The following is a 27,642-nucleotide window of genomic DNA, read 5'->3' as shown; positions in this document are numbered from 1 at the left end:
CATGTGTGTATGTGCATGCACGCGTAATGGATCACCGCCTTCGGAGCAGCTAGAGAGACCAGCTGGAGTTGAAAAGTCTCAGACTGTGTTGACATTTCTGAGGGAAAACAAACTGTGACAGGTGTGAACATTCCCTTGTTTCTGGTTTTATTCCAAAAACTCTGCTAATTTTGCAACACGAATGTAAATGTTATAGTCCCCATGCTGAAAAGTACATTTTGTTGGCAAAACTTGGAGTTGGGGGATTTATGATGTGAAAGTGAGCTCTCCTACAAACACCACCTCCTCCTGAAAAAGCATGTTATATGTATATAAGGAGGGGAAGGCAATATAGAGGTTTGATTTCCGCTTCTTCCCTTCCACCCCTCACGCAGCCCCCCCGGCGCTCTTTCAGCAGTCTAGCTCCAGATGCCTTTCTCTGCCTGCCCTGTCCCCTGCCCTACCCTATTCGTGAGCCCCAGACTCGGCTGTGAGCCCAGTGCTGTAGCCAGCAGCCATGAAGGAGTTAATCTGCTGCTGCCTCTGCTCTCTGACTGTTGTTTTGACAAGTATCTCTGGTGATTTGAGTCCCTAACTGCTCCCAGTGCTTATAAAATCGAGCAGCCAGGCTCCCACGTGTTCGCCTAAGGAGAGCAGAGAAATTTGCCTCTTCCTTGAATAGCCTGTGCCTACATAGAGGCTTTTCTTATGACTACTTCATTACTTGCATCGTCTGTGTTAACTTTAGAGTGGTGCTCGCGGGGGAGGACTTCGGAGAAATCCCGCTTTGGAAAAGGTTGTTCTGAGTTCTTGAGAAAGGAGAAATGGTTTTGTGTTGCATCTGCGGGTCAGTCAGCATAGAGAGATGTTCAGGATAAGGAAGCCTTTGCTTGAAATGTAAACACCATGTGAAGATGTCAAAGTCCTTTTTGTGTGTGTTGTATAACAAGTTGTATGTTTGCCCATTTGAACTTGAGGTTTTTGATCTTCTTTTTCTATTTTGTTCTGGTGGGACCAATAATGCTCACATGTCTTTCTGCTTACTCAGCTTTGCAAATGCAGCCAATCGCTCTCATAGATCACCGTTGTTTTTGACACGGTCTGCCTGATTTGTTTCTTCCCCTCTTTCTTCTACCCTCTCCTGCACCAACGTGGCAAAGAAAGCATCTTCATCTCACCTCAAAAATGGAAAGCATCAATTGTATTGTTGTTTTTGCTTATTTAGAGTACAAATTCCAATCAGTAAAAACGGGTAAAGGAAGGGAGGAAACCTTTTTTGACTGGCTCAGTAGATAATTTTCAACCCAGAAAAAAGTTTGATACTTTAAAAGATAGTTTTATTTATTAATTTGAGTGTGAGTACTGCCTATATTTAAAACACAGCTGCTGTTTGCAGTGGAATGCAGAATTGGTGCTTGTTTCCTAAACCAATGTTGTCAACTTTGGATCCATATGGAATTCTTTGCAAAAGAGAACATTATCTTTTAACTGAAATTCCAAATACCAAAGGAACTATTATTTGAGGGTTTGGTAATACTTCTGTCTTTAATTTACAAAATAATTGTATTTAACATAATGTTATGAAATGCTTGCCCAGGCCCTCTCATCACATTTAATTGGGAGCAAGGGCATCTTAATCTTTCAGAAAGTCCTGTGAATACAGAACAGGTAATATTTCTGCCACACACTTGTCTTTACCATTGATGGTGTATAATAGACACTGCATAGTACAGACATGCAGTTCCTCTTGAGCAAAGAAATTCCCATACCCATGGCATCAAGCTGCCAGGTGTACGTGCCAGTTTGGGTGTAGGAACAAGAAAGTGCATTCAGTTAGGTGTACGCGTCCCAGCCGGGGTGGCCGGGCTCCTCATGCCCATGGCTGCGTGAGGGTGAAGCGTTCATGCTCTTTGCTTGGCAGGGGAGCGAGCGGGTGGGGGTGGTCTAGTTGTGTGTGCGCAGCAGTGGGGAGAGCCGTTGTGTTGTATATACAGGTATCAGGCTGCGGTGCAGGCCTTAGCGTGCCTGCTGTATTTTCAGAGCTCTTTGTGTCAGAGCTGCCAGGGCTGCGATTGTACCTGAGGGTGTTGTATAATCTCCTCCTCCTCCGAAGGCAAAGCTGTCATTACCTTAATGTCTGTTGCATTCCCTGTACTTGCAATCTAGCTAGTGCACTTGGGGGATGAAGAAGCTTTTATGAATATTGAGATGGCATTACTTGGGGCTGCTGACGAGACGTTAGGCTCTGAGGTTACTGTTAGCTGGGCTGCTTTTCTGACCGGAGTCAGCGGAGTGCAGGGAAGGTGTCTGCTGTTTCCTAAGGTCTCCTTGCCCTTGTAGCTGTTAGGCTTCTCTAGCAATTTGACTGGCTTAGATTAGGTGAAAACTCTTTTTTGGTCACTACCCAGGAAGTACTCTTGAATCTGAGCACGCACTTTGTGGTAGAGAGCAAGAGAATTATAGCGTGGCTTAACCACTTGGCGCGGCCAGTGATGGAAGGCAGAGGCATGCACTGCCAGGTTCCAAAGTACAGTTTACTCAAATTTTATCTGAATCATTTGGCTAGGATTTCTTCTACTGCTAGCCCTCTGTCTTGGAGTAGCGCCCAAACTGGTTATAAGCTTTGGGTATGGTTTACTTAGGATCTCTTCCCCTACCACTTTCCAATGTAAACTCTGCTGATTGCAGCCTCCTGTACATGACTGACCAGGGAGTGTTTTATTGTGCCTTTCATTCATGGAGCTTTACAAGAAGGAGGAGGGACTCTGCATGGGATTGCAGGTGTGTGTGTGTGGAGGGGCAAGCGTGCAGGGCAGCGGTCAAGACACTACTCCTTGGCAATTCTTGGAAGACTAGAAATGAGATCTTAGGATGCAGTTCTTAGAAGAAAATGTTCTTTGACCTCTCTGGCCCATCTTATGCTATAAGATCTGATGAGTAGTTTCTGTTAACATGAAGAAACTTTCCTTTCCCACTTAACTTTTCTTGCAGATTACTGTTATTTCTAACCTAAGTGGTTTCTTCTCTTTCCCATAATGTGCACTCTTACACGCAGAGACAACTACATGCTTTTCTAGGTGGGGGTGATGGAGTGCTAATTACATTTTGTCTGCTGCTACTGAAGGAGAACAATTTTGGCACAGAACTGTACTGTTAAGAATGGTGATCCAGGCTCTTCTAGTTCATAGGATATAGGGCTGTTTTGTTTTGTTTTACTTTCCTACATATGTGGGTCTCTAATATTATTGCAGATTCAGAAATGTTCCTTTGATCTTTTTTGACTTTCTTGCAACAAGAAACATTCAGCCATCTGTATGTGCTGGTTTTTGTGTCCCCTTCTCTATTTTGGTCTGCATTTCTTATGGTCTCACATAAGAGGAGGTGCCTCATCCTTCTGTATTCATCCAACCTAAGGAATTTGGGGTTTTTAAAAGGTAGAAAAATCCTTTGAAAGGACTTTCGTAAGAATATATCTCCCTGTTCTCTGTTAAGCATCCTAATTTCTAACCTTTTTGAGTTCTACCACTGTTCTCCAGCTGCATCTCTGGGCCTCAGATGTTCCCTGCCACAGACTCTACAGATGGCACTTCTGCTGCTGTCCCATGCTACCACCACTCTTTTCTCCTTTTCTTTAGCAAAAATAATTGGTAAAAGCCTCATTGTCTGTTGCCCTCAAATGGAAAGTCAAGAAAAGATGTCTAGGAACAAAGTTTGTTCTGTCCTTCCTGGGGACAAGACACTCCCCTGTGTACTGCTGCCTGACCTGTGGCTCAGGGAATAGTTGAAGTAAGGCATTTGGAGGACAGATAGTGGGGAGAGTTGTCTCTTCTCAGCTACATCTGTACTGCTCTGATCAGGTGAAGGTATTTGTCTTAAGTACATGTACGAGAGACCAAATGCAAGATTTCTTTTTTGGTGTCTAGGACCCAGCCCTCTGACATAACGATCAAGAGCACAAAGAACGTTTGTATCGGGAGGGATTTTTGCCCAGAGCCTCCTCACAAGGCCTAGAAAGCAGCAAAATGTGGCAGCAAAGTATGGCTAGCTGTTTGTCCTTCTGCTTTTGGAGCAAAAATATAATTGTCTACTAGATTCCTACAATATGTGGCAAGCTGGCCTGTGCTGGGCTCCTAAATGCTGCAACCTTATGAAGAGGGTGATATCAGAATCTCATGGACACAGAATGAGGAAAAAATGGATTTGAAGACTAGAATCAGATGCATGATGAGTTCTCACACAAGGGAGCAGAGAATGATTCTTTGTCATTGTACCCCGAGTGCCTAAATGTGCAGCTCTTGTATTCCCACTTGCTTAGCGGGTGGAAGTGTGTGTCAGGGTTTGGTGTGGAGTATCAAGTAATTCTGTGCTCAGCTAGACCACTAGAAGCAACTCAGCCTTCCCTGCTCCTGCTGTTTCTTTATATAGCTTTGTACTGTGATCTGCTTTATACAGTACTGATATAAAGTTGTCATACCGGGTTTCTCATCTTGTGGGCTGTGTTTACTCATTGTGAAAACTGCTGCTTGAAGGCAAAACACTGCAAAATGTAATCTTGACAAGTATCTTGTTGCTCTTGTGGGGAGGGCATAAATATTACTGCATTTAGTTCAGTTTTGGGAAACGTGTAACAATCTCACCATTGCTTATTTCCTTTTTCCTGAGAAGTTTCACCTTGCATAAAGGTGATCTGTGTAGGGTTTTTTTTTTTTTTTTTAATGTGTCTATACCCATTTTTTTAATAAAGGGGGGGAGGGAGAATATGCTCCAGCAAAATTAGTCCGGAAAGACGGACTGGCTGAATGCTTGCAATACTGCTACTTTGGGAAGTAAGGCTGTAAGCTGTGTGTTCTGCCCCAGCACCCTTTCCTTAGGAAGACCCTAAGTGTGGGGCATGTCTCTTCATCACAGTGCCAGGAAACTAGCAACTCCCTTTCCTTTTATCTGGTTCTGATTTCAGTCACTCCTCATTTTCTCAATTTCTTATTGTGAGCTTGTATTTTTTTGTGTCTTGGGGCTGTGCTTCTAGATGTATAATTTTCCCAAACCCTGTAATTAAGGGATTCTTGGGATTGAGGAGCCAGCAGACTTGGAGAATGCTGAGGAAAGGAAAGGAAACGGAGCAGTAAGTGTTGCTGGCATTCTTGATGCCAAATGGGCTGTTGGGAAACATCGAGGCTTCTGGTAGGCTTGTACTCAGGTGAATGGGTGAGAGGAAGGGAAAAGAACATGCGTGGAGGCAGAGGTACACTGAACTCCTTCAACACAGAGGCGTGTGTATGGGGGTGCTGGGGATGGAGAGTTCTCCTGTTATCACTAACTGTGTTGTCATGACATGTCAGCTGATCTTGGGAGTTCTACTGAATGTGTCTGGATTGCTGTTAGGGTGGATTTTCAAGGGAAATAAAAGTAGCTACGCGAAGTGCTGCCGATTCAGCTAGTGGCAGCTTTTGTCACTAGCTGTGAGAACTTCAGCAGTGTCCTTGTACTCTGTCGCTGAGGGTGCTCTTGCAGATCCAATGTGAAAGTGGGACTCTGAGTCTTGTCTGACTAACATCTTTAGCCCTGAATAAAAAAAGTCCTGGAGGTCCTGTCGTGCTATGACCTGTGTATTGCATTGTTCAGTATTTGGTGTTCGTTTGAATCCTTGCATCTTGACCCAAACTGTTGTGTACTGGTGTGTGTGCAGTGTTGAGTAGCATTCTGGGATGTCCATATGTGTTTAAATAAATGTGCTGGGATTTGTCTCTCCCAAAAAAAGTACTTTGCTTATTTGTAATCTTCTAGATTAAAAGGTGCTGCAGAAATATCTGCACCTATTTATTAACCCCTCTCTTGCTGCTTATTTCCTTCCATCTTCAGATTACACGCTTACAGTGGAGGCGGTGAAATTGAAGCCATTCTTTGTAGCAGGCCACACTTTTGAGATGACATGCAAAGTGTCTTCGAAAAACATCAAGACGCCACGCTATTCTGTCCTCATTACAGCTGAGAAGCCACTGACGGATCAGTCAAATCCCAATGGAACCACTCGCATAATCTCCTTGAACCAGGATTCAGTAGTGCGGCTGGAAGACTGGACAGACCAGACTCGTGTGGACGGTGTGGTTCTGGAGAAGGTCCAGGAGAATGAGTTCCGCTACAGGATGTATCAGACCCAGATTTCTGATGCTGGGCTGTATCGCTGTGTGGTGACTGCCTGGTCTCCAGGTGGTGGTGGCATGTGGCGTGAAGCAGTGAATGGCTTATCCAACCCTATCCAGATAGACTTCCAGACATCAGGTTGGTATAGAATCTGGTAGCTGTGTGTCTAAGCCAGAAAGGGAGAGTTTTCTTTGCTCTCCTAGTGGTTTCCCTGTCTCTGGGAAATTTACCTACTCTTTGGAACATGGAAGGGGTCTCCAAATGGTATGATGGCTGAGGGCTTTGCTTGTCTCTTTTGGTGGTACTTGTGTCCTTTGTGCTATTGATTGTTTACAGAAAGATGTTTAATGAATTGGCTGTAATCATAACACCTGGGTTTTTCTTTACTAATGTAGCTTTTATGGTCCTGAAGGCTCAGAGCTGGTTCTCAGTATGGAGTAACTGCTGCCACATTTGCCAGCTTTATCACTAGATTGCTGTTAGGTAGCGGCTGCTCTGGAAGAACATTAATATAAACTAGATTTCTGTTCCAAAACAGACTCAATTAGCATAGCATTAAATTGCCTGAGCACACCTTCCTGTTGATGTAATTGCAGAAAATGGTCAGGTCAAGGTAATGGTAACATTTCAGCCATTTCAGGAACTGTATCCTGCCTCTGGAAGACCATAGAGGCCCCTTGTGGCTGGACTACAAAGCTCCACAAATTGGGATGAATTTCAGTATCAGAAGTGCATCCCGTTCCTCACATCCTTGCTGAAAGCCTCACGTTCAGCTGTAATGTAGCCTGCCTGTTGAGATTTTTCTAGAGAAGTGTGCCTGTCCTGGTATGTTGTTGGGGGGAGGGAGAGAGGGACAGGGTCGATTTGGCTCATCAGAGATGCACGTTAACACTGACTTACTATCATACTGCATGGGTGGGAAGTATTGTAGAGCTGTTTTTGTAATGGTGGTGCACTTATGAGTGAGGGGCTCATATCATGATTTGATAAACCCAGCTAGTGACTTCTTGAGCGGTTTCGAAGAGCTCTTGATGTAGCCCAAAGGTGCATTGTATGTTGGAGCTCTCTAGTTAGCTGCTTTATCTCAAACCTTCTGCATTCCCCCATTCCTGCTCACAAGCACAGCTTGGAACAAGATCTTTCCTCACATCCCATGTTCTTCATGTGAATTATTCTGCTTAAAATATTGGGGCTGTAGGGTTCTTAGAAGATCTGTCTGTGACTAGGCAGGAGAAGCCTGACTTCTGGTTGCATCCGTAACTAAGGTAATTGTTCTCTATGAGGTGATTTCTAAAAACTGAACTTCCTTATACTGGGCACACTGGGAAAAGGAGAAGGGCTGAGCGTAGAGGGACAGCTTTGCAATGAGGACATCACTTTGTAAGAAGCTTTGAAATGTAGCACCCTGATACAAACCCTAATGAAGATGCAGCTTGACCTAAGCTGGCCAGAGAGAGGACGTTGGCTCAGCTCAATGCTTCTCTCAGTTCTAGGTAATTTCTGGTTGGCTTTTTGTTTAGTTTCATGGTAAGTTACTGTTTTGAAAATAATCTTAGTTGCCTCTGTTCCAAATGCCTCTTAGAGCAGCACTGTCACAGCTGAATATTGCTGTAGACTTGTTGTCTTCTGAAGATGGTTTAATGGGCTACAGTTTTAGCCTTATTACTCTTGATATCTGGGTCAGACACAGTGGGAGAGCAGCATTTGCAAAGGGGTGATGCAAGAAACCAGCAAGAATGAAATCTGTCCCAAACCCCTCCCCTCCAAGCTCTTATGTGGAGGCTTTCCTGCGCAAAAGTGGTGGTTGGTGACTCTCCCAACATTGTTTGCGTTACGTCACTTAGAACTCCCATCCAAAAAGTTTGGCAGCATGCTATTAATATCCATGGTTCAGAGGGAAACCTGTGAGCTATGCAAGGGAGGAAAGCGTGCGTGTTGCAGTCTTGACTTCTTTTTGCTGTCACTCTTTACTCCCAGCCTCTTCACCCAGATAGGATTTCTGATGCGTAAAGCGAAGAAAGGGAGGCAGCCTGTAGCACTGCCCTGGGAATGTGTGAATTCCAGTAGCAAGGCTGGAGCAGGGGGCAGGATGGTCCTGAAGCCCTGTCAGCCTTTCATTCTTTACAAAAGAATGGAGAGAGAAATGAGATCCCAGGCACAATTTACTGGAGAGCTACTTCCCAGAATAATCTTGGCATGTAGCAAAATCTAGCTTGAAATACCTTCCTTTCTTGAACTGGTGGATGAACTTTGTGTCCTTCAGTTGTCACTCGGATATCCTTGCTGGACATTCATCTCTGGGCATGATGAGGACATGTGATGAGCACAGTTAGAATGGACTAACTGTGGAGTTATTATCTGGCAAATTATTTGGAATCGGGTATGCAAGACAGAAGATGTTTTGTGAGTGTGTTACTTTGGTTTTGTTTGCTGAGGTGTACTGTCTTTGGTGCAGTGTGACTGAGTCGGGGAGCTAGAGGTAAACGGCGAAGTTATGGAGCAGCTATAAAAGCATAGCTCAGATATCACGCCCTTGTCTTGCATCCTGTGGTACAGGCAGCTGTCAAACTTGTTCTTCAGAGAAAGAAGCTGGTGCCAGATTTTTCTCTAATGGGAGTGGTGAAAGGCAGAACTGCTGAGGTAGCTAGTGGTTTCTAGGGAGAATGAGAGCCTCCCCAAAATTGGAGGGAAGATACTAACAGGAAACGGTACAGAAAAAGCAGAGGGGCATGCAGCTCTCCAGGTAACTGTAAAAGCTGGTGAGCACTGCTCTGCTAAATCCTGAGTTAAATGGGTGATGAGTAGCTTATGAGTGTGCTTGTCCTTAAGAGTGCAATTGACTTATTAAGTTTTCCTGACTTAAGTGTAACAGAAAGGCATTTTAACTATGACTGGAGGTGGGGGGGAAGATATAATAAGGAAGTACAACTTTGAAAAATAGAAGATATTCCAGTCTCCTCCCTACTTTGAAGGCTTGGACTTTGACAGCATTTTTCAGCTTGCACCGTGAGGAATGAAGTGGGGAGGTGATCAATACGAAAGCAGCATTTTCAGCAGAAGGAAGCCCTTAAAGGGTTTTACATGAAGCTTTTAGTCACAGGAGGAATTTTTTTCTTGGTTGTTTTTATTGATCCCTTTTTGATAGGGTGAGGGGAGGCTTGCTGGGATTGGAAATCCTGTCTTCCAGTTTGACTCCCTCCCAGATCTCGCTGAGTTGAGTGACGTTTCAAGGAGGGGCTTTTAGCGTGCATACGCATTGTGCAATGTGATCTATCTGAACGGCAGGAGGCCTGTAAGCTTTTTATATATGAGCTGGGGACTGCGCACATGAAACTTCAGTGTTTCCTGCCACAATAGGCTTGAAATGTGGCAGTGCTCTGAAATGTTTTTCCATGAACATCTGTGGAAAATGTCTTGCTCAGATTCTTTCCATTCAAGGCAGAACTTGCTGGCTGCAAGCAGAGACCTCCTCTCTTCTTTCTCCACTTGCTGTTGCAGAGGGACATATTTATTCCATTTGGTTAGCGATCTGAAATGTTAATGTAAAGGCATTTGTTTGAAACTTTCTGAACTAAAAAATGAAATGTGGATTTTGTCCACTGAAGTACATAAACTGGAAGTCAGGGGGTGGGGGTGGTGAGGAGGAGGCTAGCAGGTCATTAGTTTTCAAATATTCAGTCAATGGCAGATTGTTCTCTGCTGGATATATTTTAAGACCAGAGAGGATCTTGCAGATCCTCTGGTCTGGCCTTATGAACAACATGGATCACTAGACTAATTTCATAAAATGAATGCCTGCTGTATGTCCAGTAGCTGTAAGCAAATTAAGCTAATTTGAGTGGCAGGGGAAAGCTGTCCCATATGAAGACTTCAGTATTCTCCAGTGCTTCTTTTTGGTTTTCCCAGTCTAGAACAGAAGTTCTGCCATCTCTTTTTCAAAGGTTGCCCAGCAACGCGAGGGACAAGAGCAGCTGCCAGTGCTTGTCTTGAAATTTTCTCTTAATTTCATTGCATTATTTCTGCTGAAACTCAAATGCATCCTCTCTCCTCCTGAGCTGTTGGATGATGTATGTGTACATAGTCTTTCTTTTAGCCTGGAACACACCTGTCTTCTGTTCCTTGCTGTTCTTCTGAAGCCAGTGTATCAAGACAGCTTCTTGTAAGACTTGTGATCCTACCCACCAAACCCAAAATCTCTTCTGGTAACCTGGAGGTGTTGCTCCAGTGGCAATGCCTTTGTGCTGCAAGGGCTGAGCAGCGGATGAGAGAGGCTGTCTTTTTTTTGTGCTCCCCTTTGCCCGCAGCCTTAGCTGAGCTGGCCAGCAAAGGTGGGAGTCAAATAGCTGGGAACTTGCTTGAGATCAGAGTGCTTATCTGATGCAGGTCTGTGTACTGGTATCTGGTTCAAATGGCTCCAGCTGGCCTATAGCTTTTTTTTTTTTTTTTTTTTAATGCTGAGGCATCTGGGCTCTGTGAAATCTACCTGGTTTATCCTGGCATTATAAAGTTGTCTTTGGCATTCATCCTTTAATTTTCTACCCCTTTTACCCTGAACCCGGCAACCCAGGTTAGTGTTTAGAGTGTCTTTGCCCACTATACACTCACAGGGATTTCCACAGAAGTGGCTTATTTTCCTTTCCCTTGAGGAAAGCAGGGAGAAGGAAGCTTTTAATCTTGTATTGAGAAGTATGTTATGAGAGAGAACCATTTAGAGCTTGGCTGTGCTCTGAGCTGGCTTCCCCCTTTGCCATTCAGCAGAGGGCAGAAAGCTCTGGCGAGGCAAAAATAAAAGAGAACTTTAAGGGAAGCATCTCAATGAAATCTTCAGCTCTGGATTACATCTGCATGTGAGCTCATTGCACAGCAATGTATTATCATTCACTTTGGAAGAAGCTGAGATAAACTGAGAGCTGCTGAAATATGAGCTGAGTATTGATGTTGAACTTGCAGTTAAAATGAAGTGATGCCCTGCAATGACCCTGAGAGATACTCAGTTTCAGGAGAATAGAAAGATTCTTAAAGGAAAGAAACCTTAATCATGGAAATGAATGAAGAGCAATATAGCAGAAACTCTTTGGCAAGAAAGGCTGGTATTTTCCAGCCACTGTTAATGGGCAGGAACATGCTTTGTCATTGTGCGCCTTTGTGCCTGTGTACATTAAATTGTAGCTGGAAGTAGAAACCACAGACTAAGCTACTGTGGGCTTCTTCTCGTAACAGCTATTATGAGGCTTGGGGTAAAACTTGTTAGGGAACAGCTCCATGAAGAAGCAGGGAGTGGATAGGGGGCTGGAATAGTGTGGGTGAAGGAGCTTATTATCTGGAGAAAACCAAGTCATGGGATTCTCGGTTCAAGAGTGAACAATTTGGTGCCAGGGCAGATATGAGTAATATTTTGGAAGACAGAGAACTTGTGGGTTGCATCAGTTTTTTCCCCATTGTGGTCGGTGGTGCTGGCTGATTGCACATGGGCAAGCTGCATGCAGTGATTGTGGCCTCCCTGCTGGGTAACGGACTGGGCGCAGGCTTCTTGGGTGGAACAGCCTGCTCTGGATCTCTGTTGTCAGTTGGGTTACTTGACCTTTCTCTGCTCTACTTTACTTGTCTGGAAAATAAAGGTAGCTAATGTCTGTGGAGAGACTGTACCTTATTTTTGCAGAGAACTACTGGCTAAAATGATGCAGAAAAGGCCAAAATGTCACCTAGGACCTAGGGAATTAGGATCTTCTCTGTTGTAAATCTAGATGTGAACTGGCTTTTGGTTATTCTCCCTCCTTTCCCCCTTCTTTTTCTTGCAGATTGAAGGTGTTTGGATTGCTGAGCAGGGAAGGAAAGCGGGGAGGATGGGGTGACATCAGGTAAATAGGGCTCAGGATTTTTAATTGTTCTCCAATATGTAAATGCTTAAGCTGAGTAGATTAACTCAATAAACTTGAACTCCTCCTTTCCACCCTGCAGCCTGTTCAGTGTAAATCTGAGCACAAAGCAATAAACCAAATTTGGCGCAGCTTATAAACACTTTTTCCTTTCATTTACATAGGTGGAAGAATTTGCAATGCACTTTTTAGCTGAAAACTGTATCACTATAGGATTTGGATCCTTGAGTTTCCTTCCTGGGTTGCATGAAATCAATGGTTTGAGCAATGAGATCTGCCATAAAAGGGGACATTCAGAAGAAATTAGACCAAACATGTCCTGATCCTGGAACGTGGTTTCTCTTTAAGCACTTCTAGATTTGTACTAGTAAACTTCTAACCCCAGTTTCTTCACTTTCTGTTTAAAACTATATAGTGTTTTTCAAGCATTCAGAAGTCAAGAAGTACTCTGAAAACTTTGTTCCTATCTTTACTGCAGATGCTTTTTAATATAAAATTATTACTTTAATAAAGAAGAAAACTTGTTTTAGAGGTTGTATCTAAGCTTACATATGGCCTTACTATAGTGAGGAACAGAGATTTTGGCTTAGTTGAAATCAAAGGTCTCAGCAGAAGATGGCAATTTAGTGGAAGGTTGATGCTTTAGCTCTTAGAATTGGGAATACTGGTTTGTTTTGTAAATCTGTGCTCTTTAGTTTCCAAATTAGCTGAGGGCATGACACTTATCTTCAAACCTGAAGTTATTAAAATCCAATTACTTCTCAGCTTTCGAACTCCTGAGCAGCTTTCCTACAGTTAACTTTGCTTTGTTCTTGATGAGCTTTACAGGTCATACTTGATCTGTCAACCCTGCATTTGAAACTAAATTCTGGTTTGTTTGTTCTCCCGAGTGACCAGTAGGTGCCAATAACAATATTTCAAACTGTTAAGTACAGGTGGCAAGGTGAGCAAAGCCACATCATCTGTTATCTGTAGAGTTCTATTTTTCTCAGTGTTAATGCAGCATGAACTGGGATCTCATCGAAGGAGAGTTCATGTCACCTCCCCAGCCATTCCTGTGACACTGCAAGTGCTTGAGCTTGGTGATGCTGAGACCCTGATAGTGTCATCACTGTCTACTGGGAGTTGCCTGTTACCACATGCCTGCATCTGTAAGCTTGGGATTGAGAGGTTTTGTTTCTTTTTTTTTTTTTTTTTTTTTTTTTTTTTGTCTTGGAGGCTAAAAACTTAAGAAAAGCACTTGGGTTTTATGTGCCAAGCCCTGTGTGGTGGAGTCCAGATCCAGGGCCTCATACTGCTGTGTGATGGTAATGGGGGGGGGAAAAAAAACCCGACAGGATCCACACCTTGCAGAAGGTTTTTGTGGCGCATTTGTGACCTCTTGGGAGGTCCTCAGGAGCCTTGAAAATGTGTCTGGAAGCATCCTGTGTTTGCTCTGGTGCTGTTTTTTGCCTAGGTGCTTTTCTTGAGCCTGCTGTAAAGCAGATGTCCAGTTAGTTAAGGCGATAGTTTTACTTGTAACCCACTAACAAACACTAGTTTTCTGCTGCTGCTGTTTGAGATTGGCATGCAGCTCATTCCTGCTTCTCTCATCCTGTTGTCAGACAGGTTCAGCTGAAGCCAGAGTAAATTGTTTAAGCTGGGGACATAAATCAGGCAAGTTATAATCAGGTTAAAAGCACTGGCCAGTTGGGTTTTTTTAGAATAAAACCAAACAAAAACAAGACCAGAAACCTTCTATAGAGAAGGGTGGCATGCAGATGACTTTTAATGAGGGATTAAAGCTGTGTAGTCAGCTTCTGTGAATCTTTCCCAGGCTGTGTAGTGACTACAGCTCTGACTCAAGCGTACCTTATGGTGGAGGGTAGGGGATTAAATGGTCTTTGAGGTCCAGCTCAGGGCTAACAGGTCTCTCTTGAAAACAGCCTCCTGCCTTTTCAGGTTTTGTAGTGGGCCGGGGTGGGGACGACTATGAAGATGCTTTATTCTGTCCTTTCATGCCTGAGGGCAGCCTGAGGCCCAGGGCATGGGGCATGTGGGCAGATCTTGTGGGCCTAAGATACTTCTGAAGAAGAAAGATGCTTCTCCGAGGAAGTTGCAACCACACAGTTTTCAAGACTGAACCAAGAAGCTTTCACTTTAATGAAGCTTGCTTAGGATTAAAAAAATAAAAAATAACTGTTTTCCCTCTTCAGCTGGCAAGGGAAGAGCACAACCCCTGACATGTCTCTTTACTCTCTGTTGAAATCGAGTTCTTCTAACACAGGACAGTGATTTCTCCCTGGAGGTACAGATGGTAATTTGCAGGAGATGTACCCTAGTAGGGAAATAACCAAAGGGAAATAACTGTTTGTGGCTTACCAAGGGGAAGTGTGATCATGACATGAGAGAGCAGCTGCTGCCTAGCAGCTTTCTTACTGCCCAGGAAGCTTTGACTCTTCATATGGGAGGCAGGGTAGAGATGCGCTTGGTGACCCAGAACTGAAGAGTATGCGGGGAGTGCTGCATTACCATGATACATGGCCTTTCCTGGCTGAATGACCAAACAAGCTTAGCTTTTACCCTCGTGAAATTCAGTGGCCAGGAGCGCTCAGAGTCCGCTCTGCATTAGTGGTTTCTTGGCATGCCAGGGTTTGAAGCCAGTGTCTGTTGAATGCAGTAGATGCCTGGACTGTCAACCTAGAAATAGGGCCTGAAAAGTCCTGTCTATATGTACCCTCTGTATTGTTTACCCTGCCAGGGCAGGGGTAAGGCAGCCCATCCTTAGCCTGATAAAGTTGGGATCATGCAGTTCATCTCCCTTGCTCAATCCCTGCCAGCATCTAGCCAGGACAGAGCCTGTTTGCTGGAGTAGAGCATGTCCTATGTTCTGGCATGATGTCACCTCACTTGCTGCTGGGAGTCTAGGATAGACCCTGAGCTATAGACAGTACCAGGATTATTATGGTGCTGTTTTGCCTTTGATCGGTGCAGCAGAAGGTATGTGCTGGGAATGCAGGGATGTTCCTGGCAGATTTTGATAGTTTCTTTGTTTCTGTTGCTGTGACAGTTCACACACAGCTTGAGACATTCCTGGTTACGGTTGGCTGGAGTGCCCTGGTCCATGCTGCCTTTAGTCCCATAGGACCTTGAACTTCTGTCTGCACAACTCCAAAGAAAATGATGGAAGATGTCTTGTTTTATCTGAAGACGAATAATCAAATAGGCTGCAAGGAGAATATGGTTGAGGGTGTGTGTGTGTAAATGTCAGGAAACAAATTCACATAGAGCAAGTTTGGCTAGAGGCTGAGGAAGCAATCAGATTAATCTCTCTCCATTTCCCCAGAAAAGGATTCCATCGTGCTGAGCTTAAGTTAGGGCTGCAGCCCGCTCATGAAGTCACTACCTGAACAGCTGAACTTCAAAGCATTCTGGGTCTCTTATTTCCTTAAATATGTTCTAGCATAAGCATGTAGGAGTCTCGGCTGGTAGTCTGCATGTAACTTGTATCGCATCCCTACCACCCTTTTACCCTTGCTTGGTGAGGTAACTTGTAATCTTAATTTTTAATAGAGAGGACTTCTAGAGTCAAAATGGGTACAAACCTCTGGGATTATATGTCTACACACTGCTGTTGTGTTCAAAGTACAACTGTTTGTGGGGCAGAGAAGAGGGCTGTAAGAAGTTTACACAGAGCAGCACATTGTGCCATGTGGAAATTGTGGGGGGAATTTTGGAAGCCACAGAAGTAATTATTGCATTGGAATTGGAATTCATTTCTTAGTGTGCTGTGTAATAATCTCTGCTGACCAAAACAAGCCAGGCCCTTGTAGTCTAGAATAGTTTCACCAAAAATAACAGCTCTAGCTTCATGGCACATCCAAGTTTCTTTCCAGAACATCAGTTTGGAAGCGATGTGATGAGTGTGTGCAGCGTGGTGAGTTATCAGCATAGCTTTCCACAGAAACCTTTTGGGAGGGCAAGGGACGATAGGGTTGTCTTGGATGATTTCCTTAAATGTTCTCCATCAAAAGCATTGTTTGCCACTGTTCTTCAGTGGATTTTAAATTTACAGTTCCTGTACTAAAACAGTAGCATGTCAGAGTGGAGGAGGGCAGATCTTCCAACAGCTTTTCTTTCCTCCCAAACCACCTTCCTGTGCTGCTTGTTGCTGTCCCAGAGGTAGCTGAGCCAGGTAATGATAGCAGCTAATGGAGTCCAGGGAGGGTAAAAAAAGTTATTTCTTAATCTGAGTCCCAAGTTCCTTCTTGGGTTCCCTGGCCCCTTTCCCCAAAGCCATCCTGGAGGCCACCATTAGCATTAGCTTTCTTCCTACTCATCTCCTTTGCCTTGTTTAGTAGAGAAATCACTAAGGGTATCTTGACACATTCTTCAGTTTCTCTCCTGTGAAATAGAGACTACTAGCAATGTTGCTATATCTGAGTTGTGGTTTTCTTAATTTTGCACCAGAGAGAGAGTTGTTGTCAAAATTTGGGGAAGTTTTGTTTTTTAACTTCTGTACCTCAGAAGTCAAACTCCACATGTTGTCATGGTGTCTGAGCATTTCATAACAGCCTAATGGTTTTCATCAGTACTGATGATACTCATCAGTATCATCACCACTTTGCAACTGAAGGAGTTACTGTACCTTTGGGCTTTGAGACATCTTCTGCAGAAGCAGCTATCTGTGGCAGAGCCTGAAGGAAAACCCACAGAAAAGTGTTATCAGATGCACTTCTTGTACTGTCTGTGTTTCAGTTCTGTAGCAGAACCATCTGTATTGTTAAAATATGGGTTTGCTCTAACTTGAATTCCTGTTGACAGCCTCAGCCAAAAAGATCCATGCTGGATTAGCCTGAAGACCTGAACTCATGCTCTTAAGAGGAGTCACCAGTGGAAGACCGTCTCCTTTTGTGCAGGACGGTAGAAGGCAGACTTGGGCAGCAGCCTCTGTGTTGCGTGACAGGTCTGGCAGTTTGGGTACTTTGTCTTAGTGCAGGAATTAATGCCTAAAAATGGATTACTATTTTGTGAAAACTTACATGATTGTTTATCCCTACTTCAGAGCTCTGTCTCCACAAACTAGCAAAGAATCCTTCAAAAACATGGAAGAAAGGTTTTGGACACTGAAGAAAAGCCTGTCATGAATAATTGTGGTTACTCTTTTCTAGGTCCCGTGTTTAATGTCTCGGTGCATTCTGACAACCCCACGATTTACCAGGGTGAACTGGCAGATTTGCTGTGTATCGTCACAATGGAAGGAATGGCACTTGAGCCAGGTATTGTGGCAGAATTATTTTACTTGTAACTCATTTGCCTTCACCAGGCAGAATAATACCAGCAGTTAAACCCCTGTGTCCCTTGGGTGAGGCTGGAGAATTGAGAACCAGCATTGAAAATCCTATAAAACTAGATAAATACAGGAGAGCATGTTTCCTTTACACAGCCCGATTTAAAACAAGTTTTTTTTTTTTGTTTCACATTCTGAGGGGAGGGGAAAAAAGTGTTCTTACTGCTAAACCCCCCTGTGCTGTCTGTACCAACTGACCCCATTGCTGGCAATCTCAGCCTACAACCACTAGATGGGCCATGAAAACAGTTCCTGTTTCCTTTAATTGGAAAGGAGGTCCGTTGGCAAAACCTGTTAAGAGAAAATGATCATCTGTAAATGAATCTTAGTCACCTGGCCAGTCAGCTTCATGCTTCAGAGTGAATTTAAGGCTTAATGTAAATCTAAAAATCACAATAATTGACTACTGCAGCCTAAATGCCAAAAATGAATGTTTATTGCTGATGCCTTCAGAGGTGAGCCTCATTTTTTGTGTAGAAGGAGAGAAACACAGTACCTAATTGCTGCGAAAAGGATAGCAGACACTTTAAAGGCAATTTTTTATGAGGAGCTGAAAAGTTCAGAGAATTGCTCAAAACCTAGCTGTTTGCCAAGCATTGCCTGAGCTGCTTTTCATCAAAATGCTGTGAGAATAACTCTGATTATTATACCCAAAATTTGAGTTTGGAGTGAGTTTAGTGTTCTTTCAAGTCATTCTGTATCTATATGAATATAAAAACGTATTTAAAATAAATCTATAAATGTGTATGTAAATATAAATATATATAAATGTATGTACCTAAATATAAAGGTGTCATGATTCATGCGAAACTTAGGAATCTATGCATAACGCAGTACAAAAGAGGTGCCGTGCAGAAAATATTACTTACAATGTAGTAGCTGATGAGATGAAGTACCAAGCTTAGTAAAAGCCCGTCACTTTGAAATTCCAAGGTGTCTGTTCTACATTAAGTCTGAGTGTAGTGGGGAAGCAACTTGCCAGATGAGTTGTGTGCTGCCTGTGAAAAAATGATAGAAGTCTTTAGATTGTATTATTGAAATGCTTGGCAGGGAGGAAAAGCTGAGTAAACTTTATTGCTGTCAAAAGATTCGTAGCCTGGGATATTGGACACAGTAAGCAGCGACGTATGCCTGTACGTATACCTCAGTCTGTCATGCGGTTTCTGCTCAGCGGGAAGCCTCTTCTCAGTTGAGGTGTGCCCAGGCTCTTACAGGTATTGTCGTGAGGCAGTCCCCAAAGCAGCTGGCTTCCTTTGCAAAGCCATAATTGCTGGTAGGGAGCAGCTGCTGCTTCTGCTGGTGTTCGACAGCTAAAATAAGCTTGGGGTTGCCTTGTGAAAGAGGCCTCAGCATCCCTGACTCACTTAAAACTTGAAAGGAGGCCACTTAGTAACAGTGGGGCTCTCCTGTCAGTGCTCCGCTGCAGTTGGGTTCGTGATGGTTTTTTGTGTGTTTGGTAGCTTGAGACTGGGAGAAGCACTGACAAGGTAAGGATAATCAGAGGGATCGAAGTAAAAAGGTGCCCTCTTCAAGGAGCTGCTCATCAGCACAATTAAGTTTTAAATGGGCAACTTCATAAGGGTTCATGGATGTCTGATGAATTGATAGATGATGTCTGGAGTTGGAAATGATGCTGTTTCCAGCAGTTATGAGCAGCCAGTGCAGAGTTTTAAATGTCAGCACTGTAATCTGTTCCGTAGCTGGATAATGTCATCTTGAACATGGCAGATCTCTGCCTCTGTGTTGTTGTGGGTTTTTTTCTGTTTGTTTGTTTTGGGTTAGCATTTTTGTGGGGGGTGTTTGTTTTGAGTTTCGTAGTGGGGTTTTTTTGGTTTTTTTTGTTTTTTTGTTTTGTTTTGTTTTTTTTTTTTTTTTAGTCTGTAACAGCGCAGATGGGGCACAGGCAACAGATACGCATAGAATGGAGTAAAGCGTGGCATTGTGGCAGGTTTTGAGGGAAGCTTTCAGTCCATGGTCTGAGCCTCCAGTTGCTGAATGAGCAGTATTTGGGGCCTAACCAGCCATGCTGTGTGGAAAAACCCCATCTGGGCCTTTCGTATGGGCCTGAGAAGCTGGCCCCTCTCCAGTCCTTGGTGGTCCTCTGGAAGAAACCGGCAGAAGAGCTGCAGGGAACAGCTGGAATCTATGCAACAGCTGTAGGGTGTGCAGACTTGCCTTGTCAGTCCGCCTTCTTGGCCTTGAGAGATGGAGGGGACTAGAGCAGTGGGATAACAGAGCAGGGTAGGTGAAGAAGCGCCTTAAGGGCTCATATGATAAACAGATGTAGTTCCACAGTAGTAACCTTATTCCCCCATATCCCATCTCTGATCTGGCTCTATGCTGAGTCAGTATCACAGTTTAATTCACAACTGGAATGGAGAACTTGCTTTTTAAATGAGTGCCAAACATTAGACAGACTGCGAAAATAACAGCGCTGTCTCATACTGATGGGGAAATGAGGCACGTTGTTAGGGAAAGCCTACACCAGGTAATCGGATAAACAGAGCAAGAGTTGCCAGCATCTCCTGGAATAAAACAGATGACAGCAGTACAGACATGATCTTTCCATTTGGGAATGTGATGAGGAAGGAGAGCAGAGCAATTGCATTTGACTCTCTTCTGAGGGGCATGATGGCTTTCAAAGGCCATCTGCTCTTCTGGTGTCAGACCTGCTGCAGGGCTGTGTTTTGGGCTCTCTTGTGAGCAAAGAAGGATCAGGGAATTTCATAGGATGTCCTGTTAAATACCCATCCAAAACACTTTGAACACACTTGGTATGCCAGCCAGCTCTGCTTTTGCACGCATAGGCACTCAACTTTGCAAGCATGCATGTGGATTAGTATGTATGCTTCATGTAATAAGTTGAGGTGTCAGGTGCTACCTCTTCTCCCTCTTTGCATGCACAATCAGAAAAATAAAGTACTTCCAAGGAGCTGAGGAAAAGTTAAATGACCAATGATCTTTGTCAGTGCCCTTCTTTGTTACATTTAGATTGATCCATTTGTTTCTAGAAGTGTTACTTATGGGTTGGACCCTTGTCTGGTAGAGGCAATTCATAATACTCTGTGTGTGTGTGTATGTTTGTGTGTATCCACGCTGTGGGAGATTTTCAAAAGGGTGGAAAAGGTTTTGGCATGACTGCTGTGTGCTTTAATTTCTTCTGCTTCTTTGAGACCCTGCTGAAATGGAGTGTGTATTACTGCGCTTAGTACATGGCAGCAACTGCTCCATCTAAAGAAGTGTTCCTTTGGCTTGGCAGCTGTGGTTGGTGTTTTGAATTGATATGAGGGGAGTATGTGTGTGTCAGGGGAGAATAGTAGTTCTTCTGTGCCCTGAAGATATAAAAGCTGCTTCTGATACTTCTGTTGAATACACATTTTCACAAACGATCTCTCTAGACTTCCCAGATCACCCCTTCTTGGGCTATGTGCTTAGGGATTTAAAAGTATTACTTACTGTGCCTGAAAGGAGATGGTTTTTTATCTGTTCCAGACAGACCCAGTGGGCACTCTGGAGAATTTAACAAAACCAGCTTGTTTACCTCTTGTATAGCTTGAAGTGGTTTGCTCAGCTCTCTAGGAAGCCCTATTCAACCTCATTTAAATGTAGTAAACAAAAAGGGTCTCAAAATTGTGATTCAGCACTGTAACAAGATGCTGAGAGCGCTCCATTCTAAGCAGTGGAAGTGTATTGTTCCTAAGAGCTGGTCTAGAAATAGGATTCCCTGTTTTGAGGAGTGATTGGCCAGGGAAGCAGCTAAGACCCAGACAGCTTAGCCCTGTGTGTCAAATTGAAATGTGCATAAAGATGTGCTTTATGTGTTGATGATCCTCAATAACTGGAGAGGGGAAGCAGCATAGCACCACTATTACTCTGCTCACAGAGCTCTGAAGTGTCCAGCTCCCAGTGCTTTGTGTTCCTTTATGAAAACAGCTGAGTTATATGACCTGGGGGCACTGAGGTCCTTGATGGCTTTCTGAGCTTGGCACTGGGATGTTATGCTTTCCTCTAATGTGGGACACCTTGTCCTGGTGTCCCACACTACTTAGGGCATTGTGGAGCATGGAAGGAACCAGTGGAAGAAAGCTTTGTAGTGTTAAGTGTGAGTGTGGTTCTTGTGGTTGGGTTTGTTTTTTGTAGTTTGGGGACAAAAATTGTGAGAGTGACTTGTCAACATTGATGCAAGGTGTATGTGGAATGGTACAGATGCTTTTGGGAAGGCTAGTGTGTGACCTGTTTTATGTCAGTAAAACTACATATTTATTAGCACTTGGGAACTGCTAGGCATGTTCATCACTGATCTTCAGAGAGCACCTGATTTATGTCCTGGTTTTGCTAAATTTTCCTGTGGTTTTTATTGCATGAAAGCCAGAGATATATAGAAATGAATCAGATGACTTTGCTGTATTAAGCTATTTCAAGGAGGATAGTGACAAAGAGCAGAGAGCCAAATCCTCCCTCTGACTGTCTGTAGTGAGTCACTAATTGCACACTGTGTATACTGACTAATAAAATATGTTGGCATAATACTGTTGTCCCATGTTGTAATTACAGAAGATAGATTCAGCTATTTGAAAATGACAGCAAGTGCCTGCACTTATCTCTGTATGTGGAGGGAAGAGAACCTCAAATTAACTGAGACTGAAAAGAAGGAATTCTCAAAGTAGCAAGTTGCCTGGGAATCTGAAGGCTGGATTTTTTTTTTAATATCTAAATTTATTGTTTAAACCTTTTTTAGCAAGTACAACGGTATGTTCAGCATAGTTGGACTTAGCCTGGAAGATGTCCGTATGTTCCAATGGTACCTGGAAGCACAAGAGCTAATGGCAGTCTTGATGATCTTTGGAAGGAATTGGTTGTTCCCAACGTGACTGCCTGTGGACTGGTGCTGTTACCGTATTTGGCATAAACAGGCAGCAGAGACAGAGTAGTTTATAGAAACAGAGCTCTCTCCAGTAGAGGCCCTGTTTCCCACAGACAGTTGGATGAGTACACAAAGCAGAGGTCAAAGTTTGGTCCCGTTAACCGAACATGTGTTTATGGTAATTTTTATTAACTTTGCTTTCAAGGGAAGCGGTCCGAGTGCTATGCCAAGTAACTAATAGTATTTGTAGTATGATAGGCAAGTGATTGTTGTGAGGGCTGCTGATCCATACGACCTATGCTGACCCCCATGTAGGACTGGGAAACCCAGGGCTGCAAAACAGGCAAGGTGCTCTCTTGAGGTTCTGTGCTGTCACCCGGAGCAGCTGGCCATGGCAGGAAATTGGCTGGTGTCTCAAAACAGTTTGATCAGCCAGCGTCTCTGGTAGTAACATCTCCTTTCTCATCTTTTCGTGTTGTTTTTGAAGATGTGTGTAAAACTACTGCATCTTACAGGGGAGGTAATTATACCCGAAACAGTGGATGGTTTTTGTTTGCAGTAAGAGGGAATGTTCTACCTGGCCAGCTGATGCTGTACTTCAAGTAGCAGAGCTGAGAATGTCCCTTTACTTCACTGTACTTTGAAATATTATTTTAAGGTTCCCTTCCTTCCTGAAGTGTTAGCCTGTCTGATGGAGGCTTAAAAATTGTCTTCACTTATCTCCACAGAATTTGAGTACAGCAGCAGGTTTAGGGCTTTAATTTTTCCATTAGCCTGGAGACCAAATGTGGAAGTTTAGAGAAGACCAAACTCAATTAGACGAAATATCAGTTTTAAATTTTGGGTTGCTAATACTGTATTTTTCAGAGATCTCAATATTAGCAAATGGAGGTTTGATGCATCATGGAAGTCACTGGGACTGTCTTAGGTGTGAAAAGGTTAAGCCCTAGGCACATATTCTACCAGTACCCAAAACTCGGGACAGAAACAGTAACGTCTGCTTCCAGTTTGGGCCCGTTGGTTTGCTCATGTGCCAGGAAGGAAGACCTGTTGATGAAACAAGTGAGCAGGCTTTCCTGTCTATGCTCTAGGTCATGCCAGGTTTCAGACTCTGGCAGCGTTGCTGGGTTCACATTAGCAAAGAACAGCAGTGATTTTTAAAGTAGGTACTCAGCTACATCAGCCTAATAGGGTTAAGGCTGAGATCTGCTAATGGGATCAATAGGATCTTGCATGAACATAGAACGAGCTAGATGTGTTGATGAACTCTGACTACCTGTCAGCTATGTTAAATGTTAAAGGTTTTGTAAATGCCTTTTATAGACTATCTCCTTGGGTGGTAAAACTTGTACAAGGCGTGATGCCTGGTGATGCGTGACAGTAACCCACAACTCTGGAAAAAATGTATAAAAAAAGCATTGTGGTCAGGCTTTGCTCCTGAATGCTTGGTATTTTTGTAGTTAATTTTTTGTGCTCTGTGTAGAATCTCTGTATTCATTTAGGCACACGAAATGTAAGGAAGGAGTCTTCAGGAAAGAGCCTTCTCACTTCGTGGTTACGTAGGCCCTGCACGAAGATAGTGATTGCAAATCACTTTCTGCTAGCAAATACCTAGCACTTCCACTCCCTTTTCAATGTATGTTCAGCATAGTTATAGAACTTACTATGACACTAGGCCTGCTTGGTGAAAACTTAGATCAGAGATGAAATATAAATTTTAGAATGGCAGGCAGGAAAGCAAGAAATCTCCTCTTTGCTGTCCCTGTAGTAAGTCACCCTTTCTGTGTACCTACCTTCTTCATGCCAGTGCATTTCATTGCAGTTCACTGCTTGAATCCTCCTAGGAAGGATATGTTCAGGGGACTCTTTTTTTCCTTTTTTTTTCCTTCTCTTTTTTTCTTCCACTGTCAGACCAGTGTTGGCTATGCTCCTTGCAGATTAACCTTTCTGTTGAGAAAGCAGCACTATGAATACTCTTTGGAGCTCACCAACATGTCCAAATTCTTCTTTGTCCACGCATGCAGATGATATGTCCTTTGACGTCTCCTGGTTTGCTGTGCGCTCCTTTGCGTTGGACAGAGAGCCCGTCTTGCTGGCCTCGCTGGACCGGAGAGGGATTGTCACGCAGAGCAGGAGAAATGGGAGCAGTGATCTCAGCCTGGAGAGAATTAGCCCTCTGGAATTCCGGCTCCGTGTGCATGGCTGTGAGGACCACGACTTTGGGAACCACTACTGCGTAGTGACCCCATGGGTGCGATCTGCCACTGGCGTATGGCAGCGGGAACCTGACATCAAAGCCAAACCCATCTTTTTATCTGTGAAAATGGATGGTAAGAGATTGCAACATGTGTTACGCAATATTTGTTTTTAACACCTTGTTGTGTCTTTGTGACAAGTATTCCCCATGGCTATTTTTAAAGGTGCCTGTGATAATCTCATTAGATTTTGTTATCCTTTTCTATTGTTTGCAACTTCTGATTCCAGATTCTGTAGACTAGGTGGGCCTGAAGAGATCATACTCATAAGACTGGAATGTTCTCTTTCCTGATCACCTCTTGGTTGTGTTTTGCATAGCTGGGGCATCTTTCAGTCAAGGCATAGTACTCTCTCGAAGTGTTAACCCTTCTGCTGCCTGCAGGAGGAAGCCTTGGTTTGCAGATGGGGTGTGCTGAAGTAGAGCCACATTGTGGTTTAATATCAAAGCTGAGAACAAAGAGCTCTGACTCCTTCCTCCTCCTCCTAACCACAAGATGTGCTGCTCCCTGCATTTAATGGCTTGCCTGCTTCCCAACCTGAGTTGCAAGTGTTGCTAGACTTCATGAGAAGCAATTTGCATGCTAGATGCTGCATTCAGCATGTAGCTAAGGAAGAAAATTTAATGCAGGAGGGGTTTTGAACTAGTTACTTTCTTCTCAATATTTCCAGGAAAGGTCATATTGGGAAGTTCCATGAACTTGAAAGGAATCAGAAGTTTTTGTTCTCCCTACTGTGCAGATAACTATTTTAACTGTACTTTCCAAACTCCTTACAGTTCTTGACCCTGCTTTTCAACTGAGCAGTAGGTGCCTACAAATCAAATTTCTTGTTTAGGTTCCAACTTTTGGAGGTTGATTAGACAGGGTTGCCAAGGGGCAGTGAATATACTGTACAAGTAGTCCTAATCAAGCAAAGCATAAAGGACTCCACTCCTTGCCATTTGGAAACATATTACAAAGAGTGAAGCCACAGTCTGCCTTTGATGGGGAAACTTTGGAAGGCTTTTGTTTGGAGGAACAGGTAATGGAATACCTCTTGGAAAAGAGCTCTACTTTGCTGTCTCATTCCAAGGTTCTGCTGGTGCTTCAGCCTCCCTGAGGCTTTGAAATGGCGGAGCAAGAATTAGGGTGAGGAGGTAAGGGAGTCCAGTAAGAGAATAATTTTCCAAACCTCAAAAGACAGAAATCAAGAAGGAAAATTAGTGTAATTTCCTTCTGAAATAATTAATCTGCCCATGACTGAATAATGTGGGATTTTCTCCTTTTTTAGGCAAGAACAAATAAAGAGGATCTCTGAATTTCTCAGTGATATCTAACAACTTTGCCTTCCTCTTTCAGTTCTGAATGCTTTCAAGTATCCCCTGTTGATTGGCATTGGTCTGGCCACTGTCATTGGACTCTTATCCTGCCTTATTGGCTACTGCAGCTCCCGTTGGTGCTGCAAGAAGGAAGTGCAGGAAACAAGACGAGAGCGTCGCCGGCTAATGTCGATGGAGATGGACTGAGCGTCGGAGCCAGACACACTTGCATTTCAGGAGAGACTCACAGGGCTCTTGGACTGTGCTGAGACACTCGCTCACAGGCCCAGACAAGACAGTGCGTTTCCTCTCTGATTTCAGCCTGGACCTCAAGCTTCTCCTTGTTACACATCATGTCCTGAGAGCATTCAGGCCATATTTAGCGACTCAGAGTTCTCCTTTTCCAGCAGCACTTTCTGCATAGGGATCATGTCCTTCTAATGTGCAAACTGTTGAGCCTTCTTTCAGCAGGGCCCTGTGACAAAATTCACTAAGGTTTTTTTGTTTTGTTTTGTTTGGTGGGGGTTTTTCCCCCTCTGGGTTTTGAAAAGATGTCCCTGTATGAAAGCATGATGGGCAGGGCGATGGGTGGGAAAGGGACTGGTATAAGTGTTAGACTTTCATTGTATTAACCAATCTACTTTTCCCCTCTACCCCCATCACACCATCCTGTTCCCTTTCTCTGTCCACCTTGGTATCTCACAGACTTCTCTATTGGATTGAAGGCTGGAGAAGGTTGCTCTGCTGGTGCCTCATGAGACTGTTCGAGCAAAGAATTGGTTTATGGTTGTCAGCATGCCTTCTCTTCCCTGGCTTTCAAACAGTTTGCAGTTAATCCCAAAACATAACTTGCCTGGAGGTCTTTGAGACACTTTTAAAACTTTTTTAAATTTTATTTTATTTTCAGTGCTCAAAGCTCTTAGCTGTGGTGAATAGGGGCTAACTTGGAAACCCTGAAGAGTCAATCCTCAGACAAACATTTGTTGAATGTCTGCTTATGGCCACCTTCTCCCGCACCCTTACACCTTTTCTCCCCATTACAGCTGCTCACGTTGTGCCTGAGACCCTGTTCTGCTTGTGGCAGGGGGGCACGTGGTGTCTAGAGACAAGGCCTAGCCTTCTGCTGGCCTCAGCAGAAAGGTGGGAGACCTTGCCCCACTGGTGATGGTGTGACTTATGGGGGGAAGGAAAAAAAAAAAAAAAAAAATCTTTGTCTGCAGTTGGCCAACTGATCATGTTTAGAGAAGACTCGTAAACTATATACTACCAAATGCACAGACCAGACTCCAATGCTGCTTCTGCCAGCAGTGGTAACCCTTGAACCTGTGAGCAGAGTCTGAGATCTGCAGTAGCTCAAGTACAGCTCAGGGTAGGAATAGGAGCAAGCCCAAGAGGGCAGCAAACATCTGTCAGGTTCTAATGATCCTAGTCTTGTGTGTGGGCCTGCAGCAGGGCTTTCCCCATGGGTTTGAGACCTATTCCTAGGTGCTATAGTATAGAAGTCCTGCTTTGGTCTTCCACATACACTGACCTGGCTCCTGAGTGGGAGCAGCTCCTTTTCCAGGCAGTTCTGTCTTCCCAGCACAGCTGGTGTTTTAAGCAATAAAAGTCAGAATAGAGACTGTGTATAAACAAACAAGGAAGTAGGACTGTACCGCAACCTGATGTCACAGCCAGGGTTTGGCTTGCATCAAGAAGGGTGAGAAATGTAGAGGTGAGGCCAGGGCTCAGTCCTTTCCAGATGTTTTTTTTTTTTTTTATAATTTAAAGAAAAGATGCTAAAGGAGAGCATCTATGGAAGGTAGTGGCTGTGGTGTGCTGTTGCCAACCTAGACATTCGTTACGTATTTGGTCTGCTCTAGTAATAGCTCATCCCACTGCACATTCCAGGGGAGCTGCA

The 27,642-nt window shown here is 43.8% G+C and overlaps 1 protein-coding gene across 1 annotated transcript in view; it reads left to right on the top strand.

Moving 5' to 3' along the window:
* Window positions 1-25,949, top strand: part of PTGFRN (prostaglandin F2 receptor inhibitor) — a gene marked incomplete at its 3' end in the record, with an annotated part of 66,028 nt that extends 40,079 nt beyond the window's left edge. The window contains exons 6-9 of the mRNA XM_082337962.1: window positions 5,839-6,258; window positions 17,147-17,254; window positions 24,214-24,519; window positions 25,783-25,949. Of these exons, the coding sequence (XP_082194088.1) occupies window positions 5,839-6,258; window positions 17,147-17,254; window positions 24,214-24,519; window positions 25,783-25,949 (1,001 nt within the window). The remainder of the gene's footprint in view (window positions 1-5,838; window positions 6,259-17,146; window positions 17,255-24,213; window positions 24,520-25,782) is intronic.
* Window positions 25,950-27,642: the final 1,693 nt, after the last annotated feature.

This window comes from Platalea leucorodia (genome assembly GCF_965183815.1).
Source record: "Platalea leucorodia genome assembly, chromosome: 2".
NCBI lineage: Eukaryota > Metazoa > Chordata > Aves > Pelecaniformes > Threskiornithidae > Platalea > Platalea leucorodia.
This window is presented reverse-complemented; position numbering and strand designations above follow the sequence as displayed.